The following is a 20658-nucleotide window of genomic DNA, read 5'->3' as shown; positions in this document are numbered from 1 at the left end:
TTGAACTTTCTGGGTCAACCATGCTGCATAATTTCAGCAACTCCAGCTATAGCCAGCAGGTTAACCATTCCTCTTAAAATGACACCTATTGTCTGTCTTGTTTAGATAAGCTCTTCTGAGCAGGGACTGTTGACTGACTATACAGTGCTGCAACAGGTCTGGTAGTGCTATAGAAATAATTAGCAGGTTGTAGACTGAAGATTCCCCATTGTGGGACCATCAACTCTAGCCCAGTTACATAGGGGAATCTCACTCCAACTCTTGGTGTGCTTAAGCAAAGTAAACTAGAAATAGTTGCCGAGGCTTTAAAACAGGGCCTACCCTGCCTGCCATTTCCCTGCTGTGATTTAAGATTATGAAATCTTATCTGCAATGTGAATGTGTGACCTATCCCTGCCTTCATTGTTAAAACCATCTTTTAAACTGAAGTTTAGTGTCAAGCCATCCCTTCAGTCTCAGATTAACTGGTTCTCCTTGACAAGTCCAAGTTTCAAGCAAGACAAAAATCAAATACAAAATACAGCTCTAGATGGATTAAGACCAACTCCTTTGTCTCACTAGTTACCTAAGCTGCTCAGGTTTGTCAGCCTTCCCCCCCCCCCATGACTTCTTTGGACATTAGACCTAGAAACTGAGTCTATAATCAACCATAACCTCAGCAAAGAGGATTAAAGGTACAAGTCAAAACTCATGTGTTTGAGCAATACTTGGTTAAGCAGGATTACAAAAAAGTCATCTGGGACAGGCTCAGCTAAGCCTTATTGCCCCCCTTTGCATGCTGGGTTATGCATTTCCTGTTTATCAACTACCGTAAAAGTCTACAAATTTATAGTGGCAATAGGGACAAAGCCAGAACCAGCTCAGACTGTTTCTACTGACACAAGGCTTGCTAGTAACCTTACATGGCATCTATAAGAAAGCTAAGCTCTGTGTAGAGATGAGGAGGGGGGCATGACAGGAAAGCAAGAAGCACATGATGAAAACTGTACACTACACACAGTTTTGTTCCCATCTTACTCAGGGGGTCTGGTATCTGGTCCAAGGTCCCGATGCGGAGAAATACGATCACTGACAAAGGCATTGAAGTTATACTTTGCATAGCCCATATTCCGCTCCATCTCCTCTTCAGCTGTCAGATCTGACACCCGGTATGCTTTTCCTGCTCCACCCGGGAAAAAGGGGTCTTGGGGAGGCCGCCGTAATTGGGGCTGGAGCTCAGCAGCAGAATAGTAGCCAGGGAGGCAGTCCATGAGCCCATCATTCTCTTGTGGTGGTGTTAACTGCCCCTGAGGGGTGCTGACATCACTGATATCATGGACTGGAATATGCCTGTGCCTGTGAACAAAGTCAGACTTCCTCGATGGCTGCTGCATACTTAGGCTCTTAGAGATATAACGATGCATAAATCCCTGCATCAGAAAATATACGACGAAGAAGGCGGCCAACAGCATTATATGCTGCTTCCACACCATTCCAAGTGGGGGAGCCATGGTCCAGATCCTGAAGGGGGAAGGGGATAAAAAGGGAGGAGGAGCTGAAGAGAATGGGAAAGAAGACACAACAAGGATTAAAGAAGCATTCTGTTATTCAGGCATATCAGTTCTCTAAAAAGAATCAGTTATCTAGATAGGAAAGGGGTGAATCCCAATAGCAGCTTTCCTCATTAGCATAAAATGGCTGCCTCCATCAATGGACATCTTAACCTGCAGAAGTGTCCTGGATCTAAAGGCATATCTAGGTGGCTTTTGAAGATTAGATTTTACACCCTTCTATTATCTTCTCCAGGGGGGATTTACTTCTCAATTTCAGAAACAACTTAAGCTCTTGTTCTCTATCTACCAATAGAGAATTCATGAACACAGCATAGCATACAAAAAACAGTCACTTCTTTATGGGTACATTATGAACCCTACAGAAGAGGAGCATATAGACTATAGTTTTTCTACTACTTATTTTAGGGTCCTTAATAGAAATTAAGTGGAGAAGCAGCCTCAAGGTTAGAATAATACACTGAAAATAGGAAGCTCCTTATGACCTTGAAGAAGTCATTTAACCTTTTACAGTTGTAATTCAAGAGTATTTTTCTGTCCTTGAAGATCTTAATTCAGTATCTAAGAATTATTTTTTTTTGGGGGGGGGATAGTTTAGAACCATATTTAATTATTAACCACTGCCCCAAGTAACAGATATAGGAAGAAAGTACATTGCTTTTGAAAGTAGAATTTAATTGTTTTTTATACTGCAGAGAATCAGTAGCAGGCCAGGTTAATGCACTTAAAATAAGAGAAGAAAGAAAGGAATGAATAACTAAAGCTAGTATTTTTTTTTCTAATCTTAAATAATTGGTACCACAAAAGATTAGCACCAATTTTCTAGCTCAAAACTATAACCTACTCCTAACATGAAACAAAGCAAAGTTATAAAAAGTCCCCCACTTCTTATACTCAACACCCCCTCATTTCTAAATGAGAGAAAAAGAAATTAAAACATAAGCCCAGACAGATTGCTCCAGGCCCTTCTGAATGCACCTCACTCACCTGTTACTGGAACAGAACCACACACCCCCAACCTCCATAAAGTCCCAACCCTGGAGGAGCTCTTTAAATACAGCTGTCCCCAAGGCCATGGGGTGGCTGAGCTAATTAATTTCAATCATTAAAAAAAATTGCTAAAAGATAAACATTGTGATATTGCTCTTCCTTCTTGTAACATTCTTAATGGTAATTTGTTGTTTGTTTGTGTTTTTGAATCTTTTTTTTTTTTTTGGTTCACATATGCAGGCATTGGGTTAGGCAGCAGCAATGGCTAGCAGGGTGGGGGAGGAGGAGGAGGAGGCGGCGGCTGCAGATTGGAGAACTTCACAGGGTCCTGAAGATTCCCCGCCTCCTTCTTTCTCCGCTCCCCCGCCCCCCCCCCCCTCGCCTCCCGGCTTGCAATGCGAGGTTTTAAACAACTGTAGCAGACGCAGGCTCTTTCTTTTGGCTCGCGCTGGTTGTGCAGAGGTGATGAATCATGGCGACGCGGGTAGAGAGGTGAGCGCGGGTCCGGCATCCTTCCGTAATCCGTGCCATCCGATTTTGTTTCGTTTTCTCTCTGCTTGGTATTGAAGTTACAGGTGTTCGTCATCGGCCTTGCCTCGATATTTGTTGTCGCTGTGCTATCTCCAGGTCTCTGTATTGGGTGCGCATCTAATATGGTGGCTGGTGGAATTTCCGGGTTCTCCCTTTGATAAACGTAATCCGTTGCCTATCGGCGCCATCCTTTGTGCTGTGTTCACTCCGTGTGTTGATGATGAGAGATGGATAGGGGCGGTAATTGATCCAACCTCTATTTCTTTCAGATTCATGGTTCTGTTTCCCTACCATGATTGATTGGTTGATTCTCTAGGGTAGGGGAGTCTGTTGCAAACGTGATCTAGTCACTTCAAGATTTCCACCATAAATATGCATGTGCCCTTTTCCTATATATTATCTTCCTTGCATGCCTATTGTGCATTGGGTTGGGTTGGGTTTGTTTTTTTGGCAGTTGAAATCATGAAGATCATAGAAACATAGAAATAGATGGCAGATAAGGGCCACGGCCCATCTAGTCTGCCCACCCCAATGGCCCTCCCCTACCTTTCTCTGTGAATAGATCCCACGTGTCTATCCCATTTGGCCTTAAAATCAGGCACGCTGCTGGCCTCAATCACCTGAAGTGGAAGACTATTCCTGCGACCAACCACCCTTTCAGTGAAAAAGAATTTCCTGGCTGAATTTGGGCAGCGGGAGAGGTGGAGCGAGTTCCCAACTCCTATGTTATTCATCAGTTCCTCTCCTGCTACCTGCCATTTTTTTAAAAGCATGGTTCTTTAGAATCAGGGGAGAGTGTGGCACACTGGCTACAGCCTCGGCACAGTGAGGTTGTAGATCGTGACCTTGGACAAGTCACTTAATCCCCCCATTGCCCCAGGTATATTAGATAGACGGAGTACCTGAATAAATTAATGTAAACCATTCTGAGCTCCCTTGGGAAAGCAGTATAGAAAATTGAATAAATAATTTAAAAAAGTAATTCTTCACCAGCTATCTCAACTCAGTGATCTTTATAGGGTGCCTTTACCGTTCTTCCAAATTCCTGATGTACAGTTTTAGTTGGGGACTTTGGGCACCTTATGCTGACTTTTCAGAATGGTGGAGGTTGCTGATTTCTGTGCGCTCTGTCCTGGGTCTGTTTTTAAGCAATTCTTAAAGCATTTGGGTCTGTTTTATGAGCGGTAGAAGATGATGATGACCCCCAAACTTTGATGAATTAATACTGCATGACTTAAATTTGTAACTGTAGGCTTCAGCTAGGATTTTAAGGCCTTGCAGGAATAGGATCAAGCTACTGCACCCTAGACGGGGGAGGGGGGGGGGTTAAATCTTCCAAGAGATTGAGAATGGATGGCTTAAGCTAAAATCTATCCTTGATGTTGCCTTGTTAGACCATCTTTTTTGTTTTCAATTGTTCATAGATTGGGGCATATATTTTCAGGAGAGGGACCTTATCTTTGTGTGTTTAAAAAATGTTGCAGTTACATAATTGCACAACCTTGTGCATTTCTACGTGAGCTCTTTTGGGGAGTAGTTATTAGTTGAAGTGTTTTTAACACATGAAGAGGTCTCTGTCTTTTGATTTGTTCTCTTGTGTTACAGAAACTGATCTGGTTTTGTTTTTTTACAGGAGCTGTGATGACAAAGAACAGAATATGTTGCTGGGACAGATGTTGTGGGGCCTTCTCTTTTCATGTCTGTGTACGTTCTATTCTTATATTTTTTTAGCTTTGAAAGACCTTTCTGGGAATGGGAAGGATGAGCTTATCAGACTAGAGTTTCTGAGCTTTATGAAGCCACCTCGCAGCGCACTGACCTGCTCCCAGCGCATGGGGTAATGTGGCTTAGGATCTTAGTCAACACGTAATCACGTAATGTATCTGTATTTATAGGTGGAGCCCTGACCTGATGTGGCGCTGAATTGTACATTGCATGGCAGTGAGATGATCCCAGGGTGAAAACTTAGCAGGCGCGCTCTGGCTGAGGTGAGCCTTTTTCTTTGTCCATTTTGAGCAGGATGCTCAGACCAAACTGATAATAATGTGAACTCCTTCCCTTGCACACAGCCTAGGATGTTAGTTTATTAGTACAGTGTTCCCCCGGTCATTCGTGGTATTTTCCAATCGCAAACCGCTGACAAGGAGAGGGCAACGGGAGAGGCAGGAGAGATCAGCCGGAGTGCAGGAAATCACTCGCGGTACGCTCCGACCGCCTCTTCCTGCACTAAGTTGGGCCTTATCCAATCAGGAGCTGCTTTGACACGCAGCTCCTGATTGGATAAGGCCCAACTTAGTGCAGGAAGAGGCGGTCGGAGCGTACCGCGAGTGATTTCCTGCACTCACGGCGCTGCAGTTGCTCTCCTGCTGCCCTCTTCAGGCTCCCCCATGAAAAACCATATTCACGGTTTTTCGAGATTCGTGGGGGTTCCTGGAACGGATCCCTCGCGAATATCAGGGGAGTACTGTATTTATACAACTGCTCTTCTTTAGCGCCTCTCCAGACCGGTACAGTTCACTGAAGGGTAATAGCTCACCATGACCAGCAGGTGGAGTCTGAGAACAGTATTTGGTGAACTGTATCGGTCTGGAGAGTCTAAAAGAAAGAAAATTAGCAGGTTAGAACTTAATTTCTCCTTCTTAAAAACATCAGTGCAGTTTACAACAATTTATGGTGAAAACAATTTTTATTGATGACAGGAAGAACAAGTACAAATGCTTTAGAAAATACAAAAACTCAGCAAATTTTGGTGCGTTGCTCCATCCTTATACATTAAACCTCCTGCAACAAATAGGTACAAAACTTCCCCTCCTCCACCCGCTTCAATCCTGACCACCAAATAACCCCCCATTCTCCCCCCCTTCCCCTACCGCACACTTAACACAAAAGAAGTTCTTCCGCATTCACAACTGTGTAGAACAGAAAAGATTCTAAGACAATACATATAACAACAAATTGTGCCCCCTGGGATGCAAAGTTTGAATGTAAGGGTCCCAGATTTTCATAAATAAAAGCTTCCTCGTCCATGTCCCTCGGACTTCCTATATGGCTTTTACAACAATATAAAAGGAAAAGAACGCTAATATTTATAGGTCAGAGGAAAACCTAATAATTAATAGTCTATTAGTTGCAGGGTGGTCTGTTGGCTGAAATGTAAGATACTTGAGGGTACTTGAGGGAGTCCAGAGAAGAGCAACTAAACTGATAAAGGGTATGGAAAACCTCTCATATACTGACAGACTGAAAAAGCTGGGGCTGTTCTCCCTGGAAAAGTGGAGACTTAGAGGAGACATGATAGAAACCTTCAAGATCCTGAAGGGTATAGAAAAGGTAGACAGGGACAGATTTTTCAGATTATGGGGAACCACAAGTACAAGGGGGCACTCGGAGAAATTAAAAGGGGACAAGTTTAGAACAAATGCCAGAAAGTTCTTTTTCACCTCCACAGAGGGTGGTGGATACATGAACGCGCTTCCGGAGGCTGTGATAGGCCGGAGCACGTTACAAGGCTTCAAAGAAGGTTTGGATAGGTTCCTAGAGGATAAAGGAATTGAGGGGTACAGATAGGAGTAGAGGTAGATCATAGGGATAGTCTGGGACCACTGCTCAGGAAATGGGCCTGCCGCCGCTGGGCGAGATGGACCGCTGGTCTTCCTCAGCGGAGGCAACTTCTTATGTTCTTATGAGTAGAAAATGCCAATCCGAATAGCTAAGTCTTTAAGGAGGCTCTTAATTTTGAGTGTGTAAGCTAACAGCGTAATTCATTTGGAAGAGAATTCCATAAATGTGGAACTGATGCAAAAAATAAAAATAAAAAAGCAGAATTGCGAGTGGACTTTAAACTAGATGAATAGGTGGCAATGTGCTAATCTGTTTGAAGTCGATAAACTCAAAAGCGCAAGTAGCCTTATATGGATCATGCAATTTTGCAAGGTAATCAGGCCATAAGTCAAGTGGTAAGATCTACTTTTTATAGACTTCGTCAGATTCGATCGGTATCAAAATTTTTATGTGCAAAATCATTGAATATCTTAATTCATTCCCTTGTAGTCTCTAAACTTGATTACTGCAATGCATTATTTATAGGCTTGCCACAGAAAGAGCTTAAGCGATTACAAATAATCCAGAACGCCGCTATTAAAATAATTTATAAAGCCAAAAAATTTGATCATGTTTCACCCCTACTTAAGAAAGCACACTGGCTTCCAGTAGTACATCGAATATTATTTAAACAATGTTTACTCATCTTTAAAGCTTTAGAACATAAAACTCCAGCCTTTATATTTAGACTTTTGATACCTTATACTACCTCTAGATCTCTTAGATCTCAAGACCAACACCTATTAGCAATTCCTTCACTAAAAGTTATTAACACAAGGCGTAACAATCTTTTCTATAACAGCCCCTCAATCTTGGAACAACCTTCCACTGTACCTAAGACAAGAAAAAAACCTGGCAAAATTTAAGTCTGAACTTAAAAGTTTTCTATTTATAGATGCCTTCAATGATTAATTCCTTCGCATTCTTAATTTAATTAATAGGTCAATTGTCTTTGTTTCCCTTCCTAATGTTTTTCCCTTGAATTAATGATTTTAATATTGAATGTAACCATTAAATAATTTTCCTTTTGTTTCATTATAATTAGTAGAAATATCCTCTAAATGTACTGTAATTTGTATATATAAGACTATCATTTTTTAATTTAATAATTATAAGTATGTTACCAAAAATTTTATTTACTTGTACATCGCCTTGAATTTTGAATAGGCAATAAATCAAATTACTTAATAAACTTGAAACTTAAACGCCAAAGGTAATGCTTTATGCATCGACCTAGATTTAATAGGAAGCAAAGGATATGCCCTAAACAGCGGCGTGACCAGCATGTCTGTATTTGCAGGGTGCTTCTGAGGAGAGATGCCAGGCGCAGACGGCAAGAGACCACACGCTATACACTGTAAGTACCGTAGACACCAAGGGGCATTGTGTTGGCTCATTTGCTACAGTAGGAATGAAGAGAATTTCAGACTAGAGTCTCTGAATCTTACTGATGCGACCTCGCAGCGCACTGACCTACTTAACAGATAAGACGCAGCCCTGCGGGTTGCGAGTAGCAGCATCTGATCGCTCTGTTTTGGTTGTAGGGATGGAACGCTCCAGAGATTGCAGCCCCCCCTCCCCCCACATCGTCTGCAGGGTAAGTCTATCCTGGTTTGCAAATGTGAGATATATCGTCGCCTCCTGGGGCAGGAATGATGAGACTTTCAGACTAGAGTCTCTGAGTCTGGTGATGCGACCTCGCAGCGCACTGACCCGCTCCTGACCAAATGAGGCATATTGCTCCAATTAGGTGTGGGGAACTTCTCCAGTTGTGGCCAATTAGAGAATGACACAGGGGAAAAAATGTGTCCTTTCCGTCACCGCAAGTTCCATTCCCACCCCCACATTTCACCATCAAAGTGTACAGCAGGGGTCTGCAAAGTCCCTCCTCGAGGGCCAAATCCAGTCAGGTTTTTGGGATTTCCCCAATGAATATACATTGAAAGCAGTGCAAGCACATAGATCTCATGCATATTCATTGGGGAAATCGCGAAAACCTGACTGGATTTGGCCCTTGAGGAGAGACTTTGGAGACCCCTGGTGTACAGCGTCTGTTCCTCTCCACCCTCCTTCAGCACCCTTCGCCTGATCCAGCAGCCCCCCTCCCGCCGTGGTCCAGCAGCTCCTTCCTTCGCTGGCTTACTTTTAATTTTCTCTTAATGCAGCCGGAGCCTTGAAGTTGCTTGCGGCTGCCGGAAAGTCTTCCTCTAACACAACCGGAAGCAGGAAGTTGCGTCAGAGGAGGACTTTCCGGCAGCCGCATGCGACTTCAAGGCTCCGACTGCTTGTTAAGAGAAAATTAAATAAGCTAGGGAAGGAGGAAGGGAGATGCTCAGACCACGATTGGGAGGGAGGGGGCTGCTGGACCGCGCAATCTTCAGCTAACTGCGGGGACAAGGTCATTTGCCGCTCCACGGGGCAGTGAATGGCCTTCTCCCAGTACCTGCGGTGACCATTGTTTTTACGTCCCTGTTTCAGCGGGTAACAGTCGCCATGTCATTCTCTATGGCCGATAGAGATGGGCACCCGGTAATTGTTTTTGGGGGGGTGGTGGAATTGAACGTTAAGAGAGCACTTTGTGCGCGCTCTTTCTCAAAAAACACGTGCATGCGTGCGCAGTGGTTTGTGCACACGTTTAAAGTGGGAGCATTTAATGGTGAAAACAGCCTAGGCTTTGTCAGCCAGGTTGATGATGCAGCATCTCGGGTGGATGGCGTGGCAGGAAGTTTACTTGGGGTGATAGCTGTCAGGTATGAATTTGCTAGCTGGAATTCTCCTGGATGTATTTTTAGCCCCTTTTCTGGTTTGCGAGTGTGCATAGGAATTTGGCCCTGCCCTGTTCTGCTGTAGGAATGTAGCTGATGTGGCAGGATGTACCTGAAATGGCTTCCCTGTCTGTGTGGATTCCAGCCAGAGAACATTTACTTATTTTTGTAACTCTGTACTTGTCTTTTGCAGTTTCAGTTGCAGGTGAATCTCAAGACTTGCGTAAGGATCGTAGGAGCTGCCAGTTCAATGTCTATTGCCCTCCCCCTCCATCCACATGTTATTTGATTCGACATTCAGAGTCTCGGGGAAGGATGCTACCCGTGCTGACTCTTTGAACACAGCTGGGAAGAGAAGTGTGTTTTGGAGTGCCCAAGGCGGAGAATATAGTCTCTTTAAAGAGGAATGTGTGATTTTTCTTTTGGTCATGAAACAGGGAGATGGCTGTTGTTCTAGGGGGTGGGGGGATTTGAGAGGCTGGGCTACACAGTTTACACAGAAAAGGAAAACATTTCATGTTATGTTTGCCATGCCATGTTTTGTGGAAAAGTGTAGTTACTTACCTGTAACGTAGGTTCTCCGTGGACAGCAGGATAGTCAGCCACATGTTCTTGAGATGATCTTTGTTAAAAGCAAATGGTCTTTATTCAAGTTTATTAGGTGTTTTATATTTATATGACCTCATTTAAAGATGTCTGGAGCCCCTTAGAGGGTTTTGTTAAGCAGTATGAGTGAAGGAGGGTAGGGTAGGGTGGGGGGTTTGGGTTAGGGAGGGAGGGAGGATAATGGTATGTTTCTGTTATGTAAACATACACAAGAAAATTCTTATGTTTATAATATATTTGTGCGTTGTATTTCTCTGTAGAATGTAAAAATTTAATAAAGATTGAACTAAAAAAAAAAAGTGTTTTGTATACCGCCTATCAAGGTGTATCCAAGTGGTTTTACAACCAGGTACTCGAGCATTTTCCCTATCTATCCCGGTGGGCTCACAATCTATCTAACGCATCTGGGGCTGTGGAGGACTGAGTGACTTGCCCATGAACCCACAACCCCAGGGTGCTGAGGCTGTAGATCCAATCACTGCGCCTCACAAGTTCATCCACATAACCACTTGTAAGGAGTGACTGACCCAATAAATGGCAGTGGACTAGAGAGTTGTGCAGGGACAGAAATCCCACCCGTCCCCGCGAGGAATCCCTCCGTCCCCGCGAGGAATCCCTTCCGTCCCCACCCGTCCCCGCGAGGAATCCCCTCCGTCCCCATAAACTACAGAAATAGTTATTTCATTTAATTATGCTACTGAATTAAAGGCTCTGGTAGAAACCCATTTACAAATAAGCAAAAAGACTTTATTAATTTGGAAATATTAATTGGGAAGAATACATACTTTGTAAACGGGTTTCTACCAGAGCCTCTAATGTTTATAAATTTTTATCAACACAACTAATATACTACTTTATCCTAAAGCAAAAAAAAAAAAAAAGAAATAGAATTTTTTTTCCTACCTTTGTTGCCTGGTTTCTGCTTTCCTCATGTTCTCATTCAATTCCTGCCATCCACTGTCTCTCTTCTCTCTGCGTCTTCCATTTGCTCTGTTATTGTGCCTCCCTTTCTCCCCCCTTCCAAATTGGTCTGGCACCCATCTTCTTCCCTCCGCTCCCCCCATAGTCTGGCATCTCTGTCTTCTTCAATCACTCTAATAGGCAAAACAGTCCTCAAGTGAAAATCAAATCCAACCAACATACAAGAGGACTATGGCAGAAGTCAATCCTTGCTGGTTATAATACCGCTCTCAGAAATCTGTGCTGTCCTCACACTACTGTGTTCGGAACCATTCTCACAGATATAAGATATCTTTCATTGAGTCGGTATTTTTTATGCAAAAAACATAGCCACGCAAGCTCATATAAAGTGCTGAGTGCAATAAATAAATGACTTTTTTTTGTATTTAAAAATAGATATCAAAAAACTTTATGCACTTATCTTATAAAGAGCTGGCTTGTAGCTCGTGGCTGTTCAATATATGGCTGAACGCCCGTTGTTCATTTTATGGCTGAACGCCCTACGGGACCCGTTTCACCACACATAAAGGGCTTCTTCAGGGGTCTTATAGTATAAACAGCCACTTCCTTCTTTCACTAACCAAACGCAATCCTCGCGAATACAGTAGTGTGAGGACAGCACAGATTTCTGAGAGCGGTATTATAACCAGCAAGGATTGACTTCTGCCATAGTCCTCTTGTATGTTGGTTGGATCTCTGTCTTCTTCCCTGCCAGCGTCTTCTCCCCACTCTCTCTTCCACATTTCCTTTCAGCGTCCTCCCCCCATCTTCCCCATGTCCTGTCAGTGTCCTTCTCCCCCCCAGTCTTCCCCATGTCCTTTCAGCATCCTTCTCCACCCCTTTGTCTTCCCCAGTGCTTTCAGCGTCCTTCTCCCCCCTCAGTTTTACCTTAAGTGCCTTTTCCTCTCCACCTTTCCTCCCTTTCTCCCTCCCTGCCCCTTACCTTTGTGGCTCTTACCCGCCCGACTGACAACAGAACAGGCCCGGTCCAACAAACCTCCCTGCCCTGTAGCCGCGAAGCTAAATTACCTTCTTACAGCAGCTGGAGTATTGAAGCTGCTGTAAGAAAGTAATTTAAATTTGCGGCTACAGGGCAGGGAGGTTTGACGGACCGGGCCTGTTGTCGGTCGGTCGGGGGACCTGGCTGGCTGTGCTGCATCCGGGACGGACCGCCCCCCGCCTTATACCATAGCCTTTTCCCTGCCTGCCCTGCCGCAGCACACAGCCGAACGGAAGTCTTCACAATGTCAGCGCTGACGTCGGAGGGAGGGAGGGCTTTGCTTAAGCCCTCCCTCCGACGTCAGCACTGACATCAGGAAGACTTCCGTTCGGTTGTGTGCGGCAGGGCAGGTAGGGAGACGAGCCTCGCGGCTGAATACATCCAGCCCCGCAAGAACCCCGCGACCCTCGGAGGCGTCCCCACGCGATCCCCGTGACACGAAGGGGGAACCCGTGGGTCCCGCAGGATTCCCGTCGTTCCCGTGCAGCTCTCTACAGTGGACCCAACACGGTCCGTGTGTCGGCTCACACGAGCCTTCCTCGGGTCCTAGGAGCATAGAGAATATGGATATGTGCGAATCTAGAAGAGGGATGTGGTACATAACGTGCTTATGTGGTGAAGTCACGGTATTGCCATAAACTGGATACGTGGTGCATAATGATAAATCGTGGAATCCTTATGGTGAAATAGCATATACCGTGTTTCCCTGAAAATAAGCCCTAGTCCCGGGATTCTCCGGCAAGTGTTCAACCCGCCCTCCCTACCCCCCCATGCAGCCGAGCCCTTGCTGAACATCCTTCCCTCCCTGCTGACTGTGAGTGAGCCCTACCTACAAACGAAGCAGCATTGGGCCGGCAGCACTCTAGATAGGCTGCTTGGCCTTGTCTGTCAGGGATTTCACCCTGCTGCGTTGCTGATTACAACATCGCCGACGGACGAGGCCAAGCAGCCTGTTTAGAGTGCAGCCGGCCTGACGCTGCTTTGGTTGAAGGTAGGGCTCGCTTGTGGTCGGCAGGGAGGGAAGGAAGGAGGGTCAGCTGCGCGGTGGGGTGCTCAAGGGTTCTGCACAAGGGATGGGAGGGAGGGAAGGATAGAAGCTGGGCAAACTTCTGCACATGGGGGGGAGAGAACGGAAAGAGGAAGAATTGGGGTGAAGGAGAGGAAGGGAGAGATGATCGGTTCATAGAGAAAATCGCGCGAGACAACGGCGTGCCGACAACTGAGCACAGACGACAGCGCAAGGTTGACGGCGCGCTGAAGAAAAGCACTATTTTAAAGGGTTCCGACGGGGGGTGTTGGTGGGGAACCCCCCTATTTTACTTAACAGACATCGTGCTGGCGTTGTGGGGTTGTAACCAGTGTTCCCGCTAAGCTGCGCTGGCGTGCGCTGGCGCACAAACTATTACATCGCAGCGCACAAGTTTCACGTCACAGCGCACACTCGAGCGGAGGTGAGAGGAAGCGGCGGCGGTCTGCCCTGATCGCCTAAGATGCAGCAGCGGCGGCTCCTTTCATGATCCCCGTAAATTACGGGGATGCCGCCGCTGCTGCATCTTAGGCGATCAGGGCAGACCGCCGCCGCTTCCTCTCACCTCCGCTCGAGTGTGCGCTGTGACGTGAAACTTGTGCGCTGCGATGTAATAGTTTGTGCGCCAGCGCACGCCAGCGCAGCTTAGCGGGAACACTGGTTGTAACCACAACCCATTATACTTGAAACCGACTTTTTGCCTGTTTTTTAGGGAAAAAGTTCAGTTTTAAGTATAATGGGGGTTACAACCCCCCACAACGCCAGCGCAATGTCTGTTAAGTAAAGTGGGGGGGGGGTTCCCCCCCACACACCCCGTCGGAGCCCTTTAAAATAGTGCTTTTCTTCGGCACACCGTCAACCTTGTGCTTAGTTGTCTGCGCTCAGTTGTCGGCGCGCAGTTGTCTCGCGCGATTTAGTCCCGTCACCGAGATTATCATGTGCATACCCCGAAAATAAGACCTAGTGCTTTTATGGGGCCCCAAATGAGTATAAGACACTCTTATTTTCGGGGAAACAAGGTAGACATGAATATAAGGCGTATCTTGCAAAAACTGGGTAGGGTGAAGACGGAGTTTGAGCTAAAACATGGGTCCACTGCCATTTATTGAGTCTGTTGCTCCTTACAAGTGGATAGGTGGATGAACTTTTTTTTTTTTTTAAATAAAGACCATTTCTTTAGCGCCTCTCCAGACTTAATAGCTCGTAAAATTTGATTTTATTGTCTGTGAAATACTCCGATCTAATTCCAGATATGGAATGTCAGATGTGATCCTGGACGCTGTCTTGGGGGGGGGGGGGGTGCTGTTACCTTTTCTCCCCTCCCTGTACCTCTTTGAATCTTCGTCAGTGCAAGCAACTTTGTTGGCCTGCTGCTCACATCGGCCTGGCTCCCTTCTGAAATCACTTTGGGTCGCGGAGCCAGGAAGTGACAGAGGGGAAGTGACTTGAGCAGCAGGCCAAGGAAGCTGCTTGCGCTGGCAAAGATTTAGAGAGGGGGGTGCGCCTCATAACCCTCGCTATGAAGGTTACCCACAGCTTGTTATATTGCACTTACAAGCTAACAATTCCAGCTTCTGGTCTGACTTTTTAGCTGTTCCTAAGCTAAACTTAGCTTTTCTGGGCTCTTGGCCAGCCTTTTTGGGCTTGGTCGTTCAGATTTTTTTTTTTTTTTGTATTTTCTTACTCCAGAGGCAGGGTTGAGATTTGACACTGTAAATTTTTCATCTGTTAAACCGGTGACGGGACTAAATCGCGAGAGACAACGGCGTGCCGACAACTGAGCGCAAGGTTGACGGCGCGCCGAAGAAAAGCACTATTTTAAAGGGCTCCGACGGGGGTGGGTGGGGGGGGAACCCCCCCACTTTACTTAACAGACATTGCGCTGGCGTTGTGGGGGGGGGGGGTTGTAACCCCCCACATTATACTTAAAACTGAACTTTTTCCCTAAAAAACAGGCAAAAAGTTCGGTTTCAAGTATAATGAGGGGGGTTACAACCCCCCACAACGCCAGCGCGATGTCTGTTAGGTAAAATAGGGGGGTTCCCCACCAACACCCCCCGTCGGAACCCTTTAAAATAGTGCTTTTCTTCGGCGCGCCGTCAACCTTGCGCTCAGTTGTCGGCGTGCCGTTGTCTCGCGCGATTTTGTCTATGAACCATTAAACCATTGTTGCAAAACGGTGACAAACTGAACCCGTAGCAGCTGTTTGCACTTCAACTAAATAAAGAATTCTCATGGTCCCATCTTTCTGCCAGTGTGCTGGAATCTGTTTTATTACTGAGACATGTGACTGTCTGGGTGAGACGCTTTCATTCTGTTCCTATCTTTCATGTGGTGAAAAACAACCCAGTCCAAAGAACTAGAATTTTTAAGAGACAGTAGTCAAAAGTGCATCTGAATGGTGTTAGAAAAGCGGCCTAGTGCCAGCACACTACTGGGGCTGTGGGTTTTGCAGCTAGCTGTGCTGCTGGGTGGGGAGCGTGGGGAAAAAGAGCTAGTAAGGTCGTCTTACCTCATCCGCACCCTGGGACGTGCACAGACTGGCCAGCCCCGGCCTCTTGTTTCCCTTCCCGTGAGTCAAGCTGAGGTGTTTGAAAAGAATTCCACTTCCCCCTCTTGAACTCTGAAGTGGATTATAATTTACTTAGTTATACATTTGGCTGGTTTTGCTTCTGGCTCTGTTACGTGGACACATCCTAAACTTCCCATGGAAGCAGCCTGGCTATTTTTCTCGAACTCAGTTCTACTGTACTTTGTGCTAGAGAATGACACGGTGACAAAATTCATCACTGTCCCCGTCCCCGCGGATAACCGCGGGAAATAAACCCATGTCATTGTCTAGTGTCTATTTCATCCTCGGTCCTTCTACACCAGCATTCTTCAAAGCAAAGCTTGCGGGTCAGTGGTTGTGGCCATTCATACTCTGATTCTTATGGGAGCCAAAGATAATGAAGCCATTGTGACATCACTGATGTGATTGGCTCTTAGGCACTGGTGGAATGAGGCATTATGACATCACAATATCTGCTCTGGATACCAGAGACTGTCATTCTCTAGTGTCTATTTCAAACTCAGTCCTTCTACTCCAGCATTCTTCAAAGCAAAGCTTGCGGGTCAGTGGTTGTGGCCATTCATACTCTGATTCTTATGGGAGCCAAAGATAATGAAGCCATTGTGACATCACTTATGTGATTGGCTCTTAGGCACTGGTGGAATGAGGCATTATGACATCACAATATCTGCTCTGGATACCAGAGACTGTCATTCTGTAGTGTCTGTTTCAACCTCGGTCCTTCTACACCAGCATTCTTCAAAGCAAAGCTTGCGGGTCAGTGGTTGTGGCCATTCATACTCTGATTCTTATGGGAGCCAAAGATAATGAAGCCATTGTGACATCACTTATGTGATTGGCTCTTAGGCACTGGTGGAATGAGGCATTATGACATCACAATATCTGCTCTGGATACCAGAGACTGTCATTCTGTAGTGTCTGTTTCAACCTCAGTCCTTCTACACCAGCGTTCTTCAAAGCAAAGCTTGTGGGTCAGTGGTTGTGGCCATTCATACTCTGATTCTTCCCTCTCTCCTTAAAGAATGACATGAAGGGATGGGAACGGTGATGAATTTTGTCTCCGTGTCATTCTCTACTTTGTGCATCCAGCGGACTGGGTTGTTTTTTTCATCTCCACTTTTTAGGTCAACTAAACTAAGTATAGTATAGTTCTAGCACTCGGGAGTTCGTCACCCTTCCACCAACCCCAGCAAAACCTCTATCTGGTCTCTCTTTGAGTGGTGCTCCTTACAATTGTAGTCTTTCTGACATTTTGAATCTGCTCTTAATCCTCGAAATTTTGACCAGGATCAACTGGGGGCAACACCTTTTGTCATGTGGACATTACACTGAAATCTGCCTGGAGTGCGACAACCCCCCCCCCCCAAAAAAAAAAAAAAAAGACTTTAAACTGTGAAAAGAACTCCATTAGGTGATAAGATAGAACTAAATATTCACACCAGATAATATTCATCTGTATTCTTAGGACCCATGCTATACAGGGTGGGCATGCATTGCAAACTGTGCCGTGGCTAGATTCCAGGTGGTACAATAAAACAGGGGAAGCAATTCCACAAAATCAAACGGGCAAGAGCAAAGTGGAAATGTCCAATCAGATTGGTGCACAAAAAAGTGTCTTTCAACTCATCTGATAAATCCAATGGTCTTTATTAATCCAAATTAGCTCATACATCCAAAGTAACTCAACGACTCGACATGATCATGTTTCGGCCACCCGGCCTGCATCAGGAGTCTACGAATTACATACATATAAACAATCATAAGTGAATAACACTCTGCAATAATAATGCATAAATACATAAAGATCGAGAAGAAACATATTAAGACTAATGCTCATAAATTATTCATAGTAACATACAGTAACATAGTAGATGACGGCAGATAAAGACCCGAATGGTCCATCCAGTCTGCCCAATCTGATTCAATTTAAATTATTTTTATTTTTTTTATTTTTTCTTCTTAGCTATTTCTGGGCGAGAATCCAAAGCTTTACCCGGTACTGTGCTTGGGTTCCAACTGCCGAAATCTCTGTTAAGACTTACTCCAGCCCATCAACACCCTCCCAGCCATTGAAGCCCTCCCCAGCCCATCCTCCACCAAACGGCCATACACAGACACAGACCGTACAAGTCTGCCCAGTAACTGGCCTAGTTCAATCTTTAATATTATTTTCTGATTCTAAATCTTCTGTGTTCATCCCACGCTTCTTTGAACTCAGTCACATTTTTACTCTCCACCACCTCTCTCGGGAGCGCATTCCAGGCATCCACCACCCTCTCCGTAAAGTAGAATTTCCTAACATTGCCCCTGAATCTACCACCCCTCAACCTCAAATTATGTCCTCTGGTTTTACCATTTTCCTTTCTCTGGAAAAGATTTTGTTCTACTAATAAACGATCAGTGCCAAAAAATATGATGGAAATATTATAAATGACCAATGGGTTAGTGAACACACAAACATAAAAGAGTGAATAAGACTATTTTCAATGTAATAAGATAAATGGAAGACAGTTTATAACTCAAGTGGTCGTCATGAATAGAAAAAACTAATTTAAATGTAATGAAATGAGTGACAAACAGTTTATAGCACAAGTAATCGTTATGGATGGAAAACATAATATGTACATGGAAAAATATATATAAAAAACCAATAATCAAGGTATACAGCCAAGAGTCTAAACAACCTATATTGTATCAAACACATATGAACTTATGTAAGCCCCCCCCCCTTACCTGGTGGTCTAGTGGGTTTTCGGGGCAGGAGCGTGGGAAGATCACTCCTGCCCCGAAAACCCACTAGACCACCAGGTAAGGGGGGGGGGGGGGGCTTACAGGGCTTAAAATAGCCCGAAAAATGAAAAAGCATTTTTTGTTTTAAAATCGTGAATAATCAAATCCGTAGATAAGGAAACCACGAATATGGAGGTGTAAGTGTAATGATTTTTATTGCAGTATTTTGTATTAGTTGTAGTCTTCTTGTTTCCTTTTGTGTGATTCCTTTATACACTTCTCCCTCCGTATTCGCGGTTTCGATTATTCATGGTTTTTAGCTTGCTGGCTCCTCCCCCCAAAATGACATCAGCTTGCATAGACAAATCGCTGATTCCAAGCGTTTACAGAGAAAATCGCCGATTCCCGGCACTTTCTTCACCGTGTTTTGCCTCTCCTTCAGGAACAGGCCAGGTCTCCCGCCATGTTATTCGCGGTTTCACCCTAGTCACGATGGTTTTTAATAGAAAACAGCAAATAACATATGAAAAAGTTATTTGCGGTTTTTCTGTATTTGCGGTTCTGTTAATCCCCTATCGCAGCAAATACGGAGGGAGAAGTGTAAAGTGAATGACAATAATCCAGGTTTGAAATGATTCATGAGTCAATTAAAATGTTTAGCGAGGGAGCGTCCAGAAAGTTAGCTAAAGACTGAATCATACGCAGCCTATGGAAACGACTTTTAACAACAGAATTAATCTGATCATGATAATTTAGTTTATTAGCTGTGATGACTCCGAGAATTCTTATCTTATTGACGGACTGAATTGGAAAATTGTTAATACAAATTGATGGTGGACTCTTGAGTCCCTTTTTTCACTATTTTTAAATAAGTGAAAACTTAGATGTATTGGGGGGTGGTTCAACTTAAGTTAGAACAACAGTTAAATGCGCCAAGTAACGGAGGAAGAACCTCAGGTCCCAGTTTGCTACTGGCTATTTGACTCTGCCTGCAAACCACAATGCGACTATCCTCATTGATCACGCTACTATAATAGTGACCGCGGCCATTAGCGTTGTGAGCAGATTAAAAAGTAAGTAGTGATGATATGGGTGGTAGTGAGTGGTATATTGAAGAAGATTTTGAGTTGACAGTTTATGTGGAGTGGTTTTCTTGCATTTTGGTGGGGTGGGGTCTAGTTTTTGTCCGGTGCCCTGACCGAAACGTGGGCAGCCTTCGTCGGCAACGGACAGCTGACTTGCAACAATAATAAAGCTAAGGACGTTTGCTTTACAAGTACTTAAGAGTATTTTTGTAAACGACTATAAACAGTCTAGATCAAAAATTGAACGAACGTTAAGAAAATCAAGCGTTAAAAATGAAAATAAAAATATTTCTAGTAATTGGGAGGTGGAGGTTGAAACCAATGAGGATAGTGAAAAGAGTGGATTAAGTGGTTTGATCAGCATGACCCATTACCGCCTGGACTCAGTGCTGTATGGTGTTTCTGAAGTGGGCCAGGAGAGCCACAGTTAACATGTATGAAATATGGAGGCGGTGTGTGAAAAAATGATGCCCAGGTTGGTTCAGGGGTGCTACAGGATTGGCTCTAGAATAGCACCTTTGTTCTTAGAAATCTTTCCAGCTTCTCAGGCAATGTACAGTGGAGCATTGCAACTCAACTACCCTCAGGAAGTTGCTCCAAGTTCACTGGTCCCATAGGTAGTGGTGAAATGGATGGACGTCTGTTGTGTGTGTGTATGGGTTCATAGACAACAACGCGGAAGACAAAGGCGCGCGCCGACAACTGAGATCAAGACGGAGGCGTGCGCCGAATAAAATTACTGTTTTTAGGGGCTCCGACGGGGGGGTTTTGTTGGGGAGCACCCCCAGTTTACTTAATACAAATCGCGCCGGCGTTGTGGGGGGTTTGGGGGGTTGTAACCCCCCACATTTTACTGTAAACTTAACTTTTTCCCTAAAAACAGTGCAATTTGGATTCCCCACCCCCGCTCCTCTCTCACGTTGCATCTGGAGCCTTCTCCCCCTCCCTCCCCCACCCATTTGGAGGGAGGAAGTGCAGCAAATTATTATGGAGCTACTTGAATTAGTTGAATAAATTGAGTTTAGGATAGATGTTTACCTTTATTCATGAATATGCATGAGAGAGATTTGCATATAATGGAGGAGACAGGCACACAAATCAGTCTCATGCATTTTCATTAGGAATATCCTGGAAAACCCGACTGCCTGGAGTTTTAAGGCTTATTCCCCTCCCCGGCGCCGGATCCGCTCCGGGCCTCCGGATCCACGTTTTGCCTCTCTCCCCGCGGGGCTGGGCTTTGCC

General features: G+C 44.9%; 1 protein-coding gene and 1 long non-coding RNA gene across 5 annotated transcripts in view; one reads left to right on the top strand and one right to left on the bottom strand.

Annotated features, from left to right (window-relative positions):
- LOC117346348 (polypeptide N-acetylgalactosaminyltransferase 6-like) overlaps window positions 1-2642 on the bottom strand; it is a 54935-nt gene extending 52293 nt beyond the window's left edge. Inside the window, exons 1-2 of one of the 3 annotated variants that reach the window (XM_033915753.1) lie at window positions 2538-2642; window positions 1018-1534 (exon numbers count right to left, since the gene is read on the bottom strand). In XM_033915753.1, the coding sequence (XP_033771644.1) occupies window positions 1018-1490 (473 nt within the window). In that variant the 5' untranslated portion in view covers window positions 1491-1534; window positions 2538-2642. The remainder of the gene's footprint in view (window positions 1-1017; window positions 1535-2537) is intronic. The other 2 variants (XM_033915756.1, XM_033915755.1) reach the window with 2 other exon arrangements.
- A 302-nt stretch (window positions 2643-2944) lies between these two features.
- LOC117346057 lies at window positions 2945-10177 on the top strand. 2 transcript variants are annotated; one of them, XR_004536551.1, is made up of 6 exons: window positions 2945-3032; window positions 4705-4775; window positions 4967-5059; window positions 7972-8028; window positions 8216-8268; window positions 9636-10177. It is a non-coding gene; the product is annotated as an uncharacterized LOC117346057 (long non-coding RNA). The 2 variants fall into 2 exon arrangements; XR_004536552.1 differs by having other exon boundaries at window positions 9630-10177.
- The last annotated feature ends 10481 nt before the right edge of the window (window positions 10178-20658 follow it).

This window comes from Geotrypetes seraphini, chromosome 12 (genome assembly GCF_902459505.1).
Source record: "Geotrypetes seraphini chromosome 12, aGeoSer1.1, whole genome shotgun sequence".
Lineage (NCBI taxonomy): Eukaryota > Metazoa > Chordata > Amphibia > Gymnophiona > Dermophiidae > Geotrypetes > Geotrypetes seraphini.
Note: the sequence above shows the minus strand (reverse complement) of the source record. Positions and strands in the feature narration are given on the sequence as shown.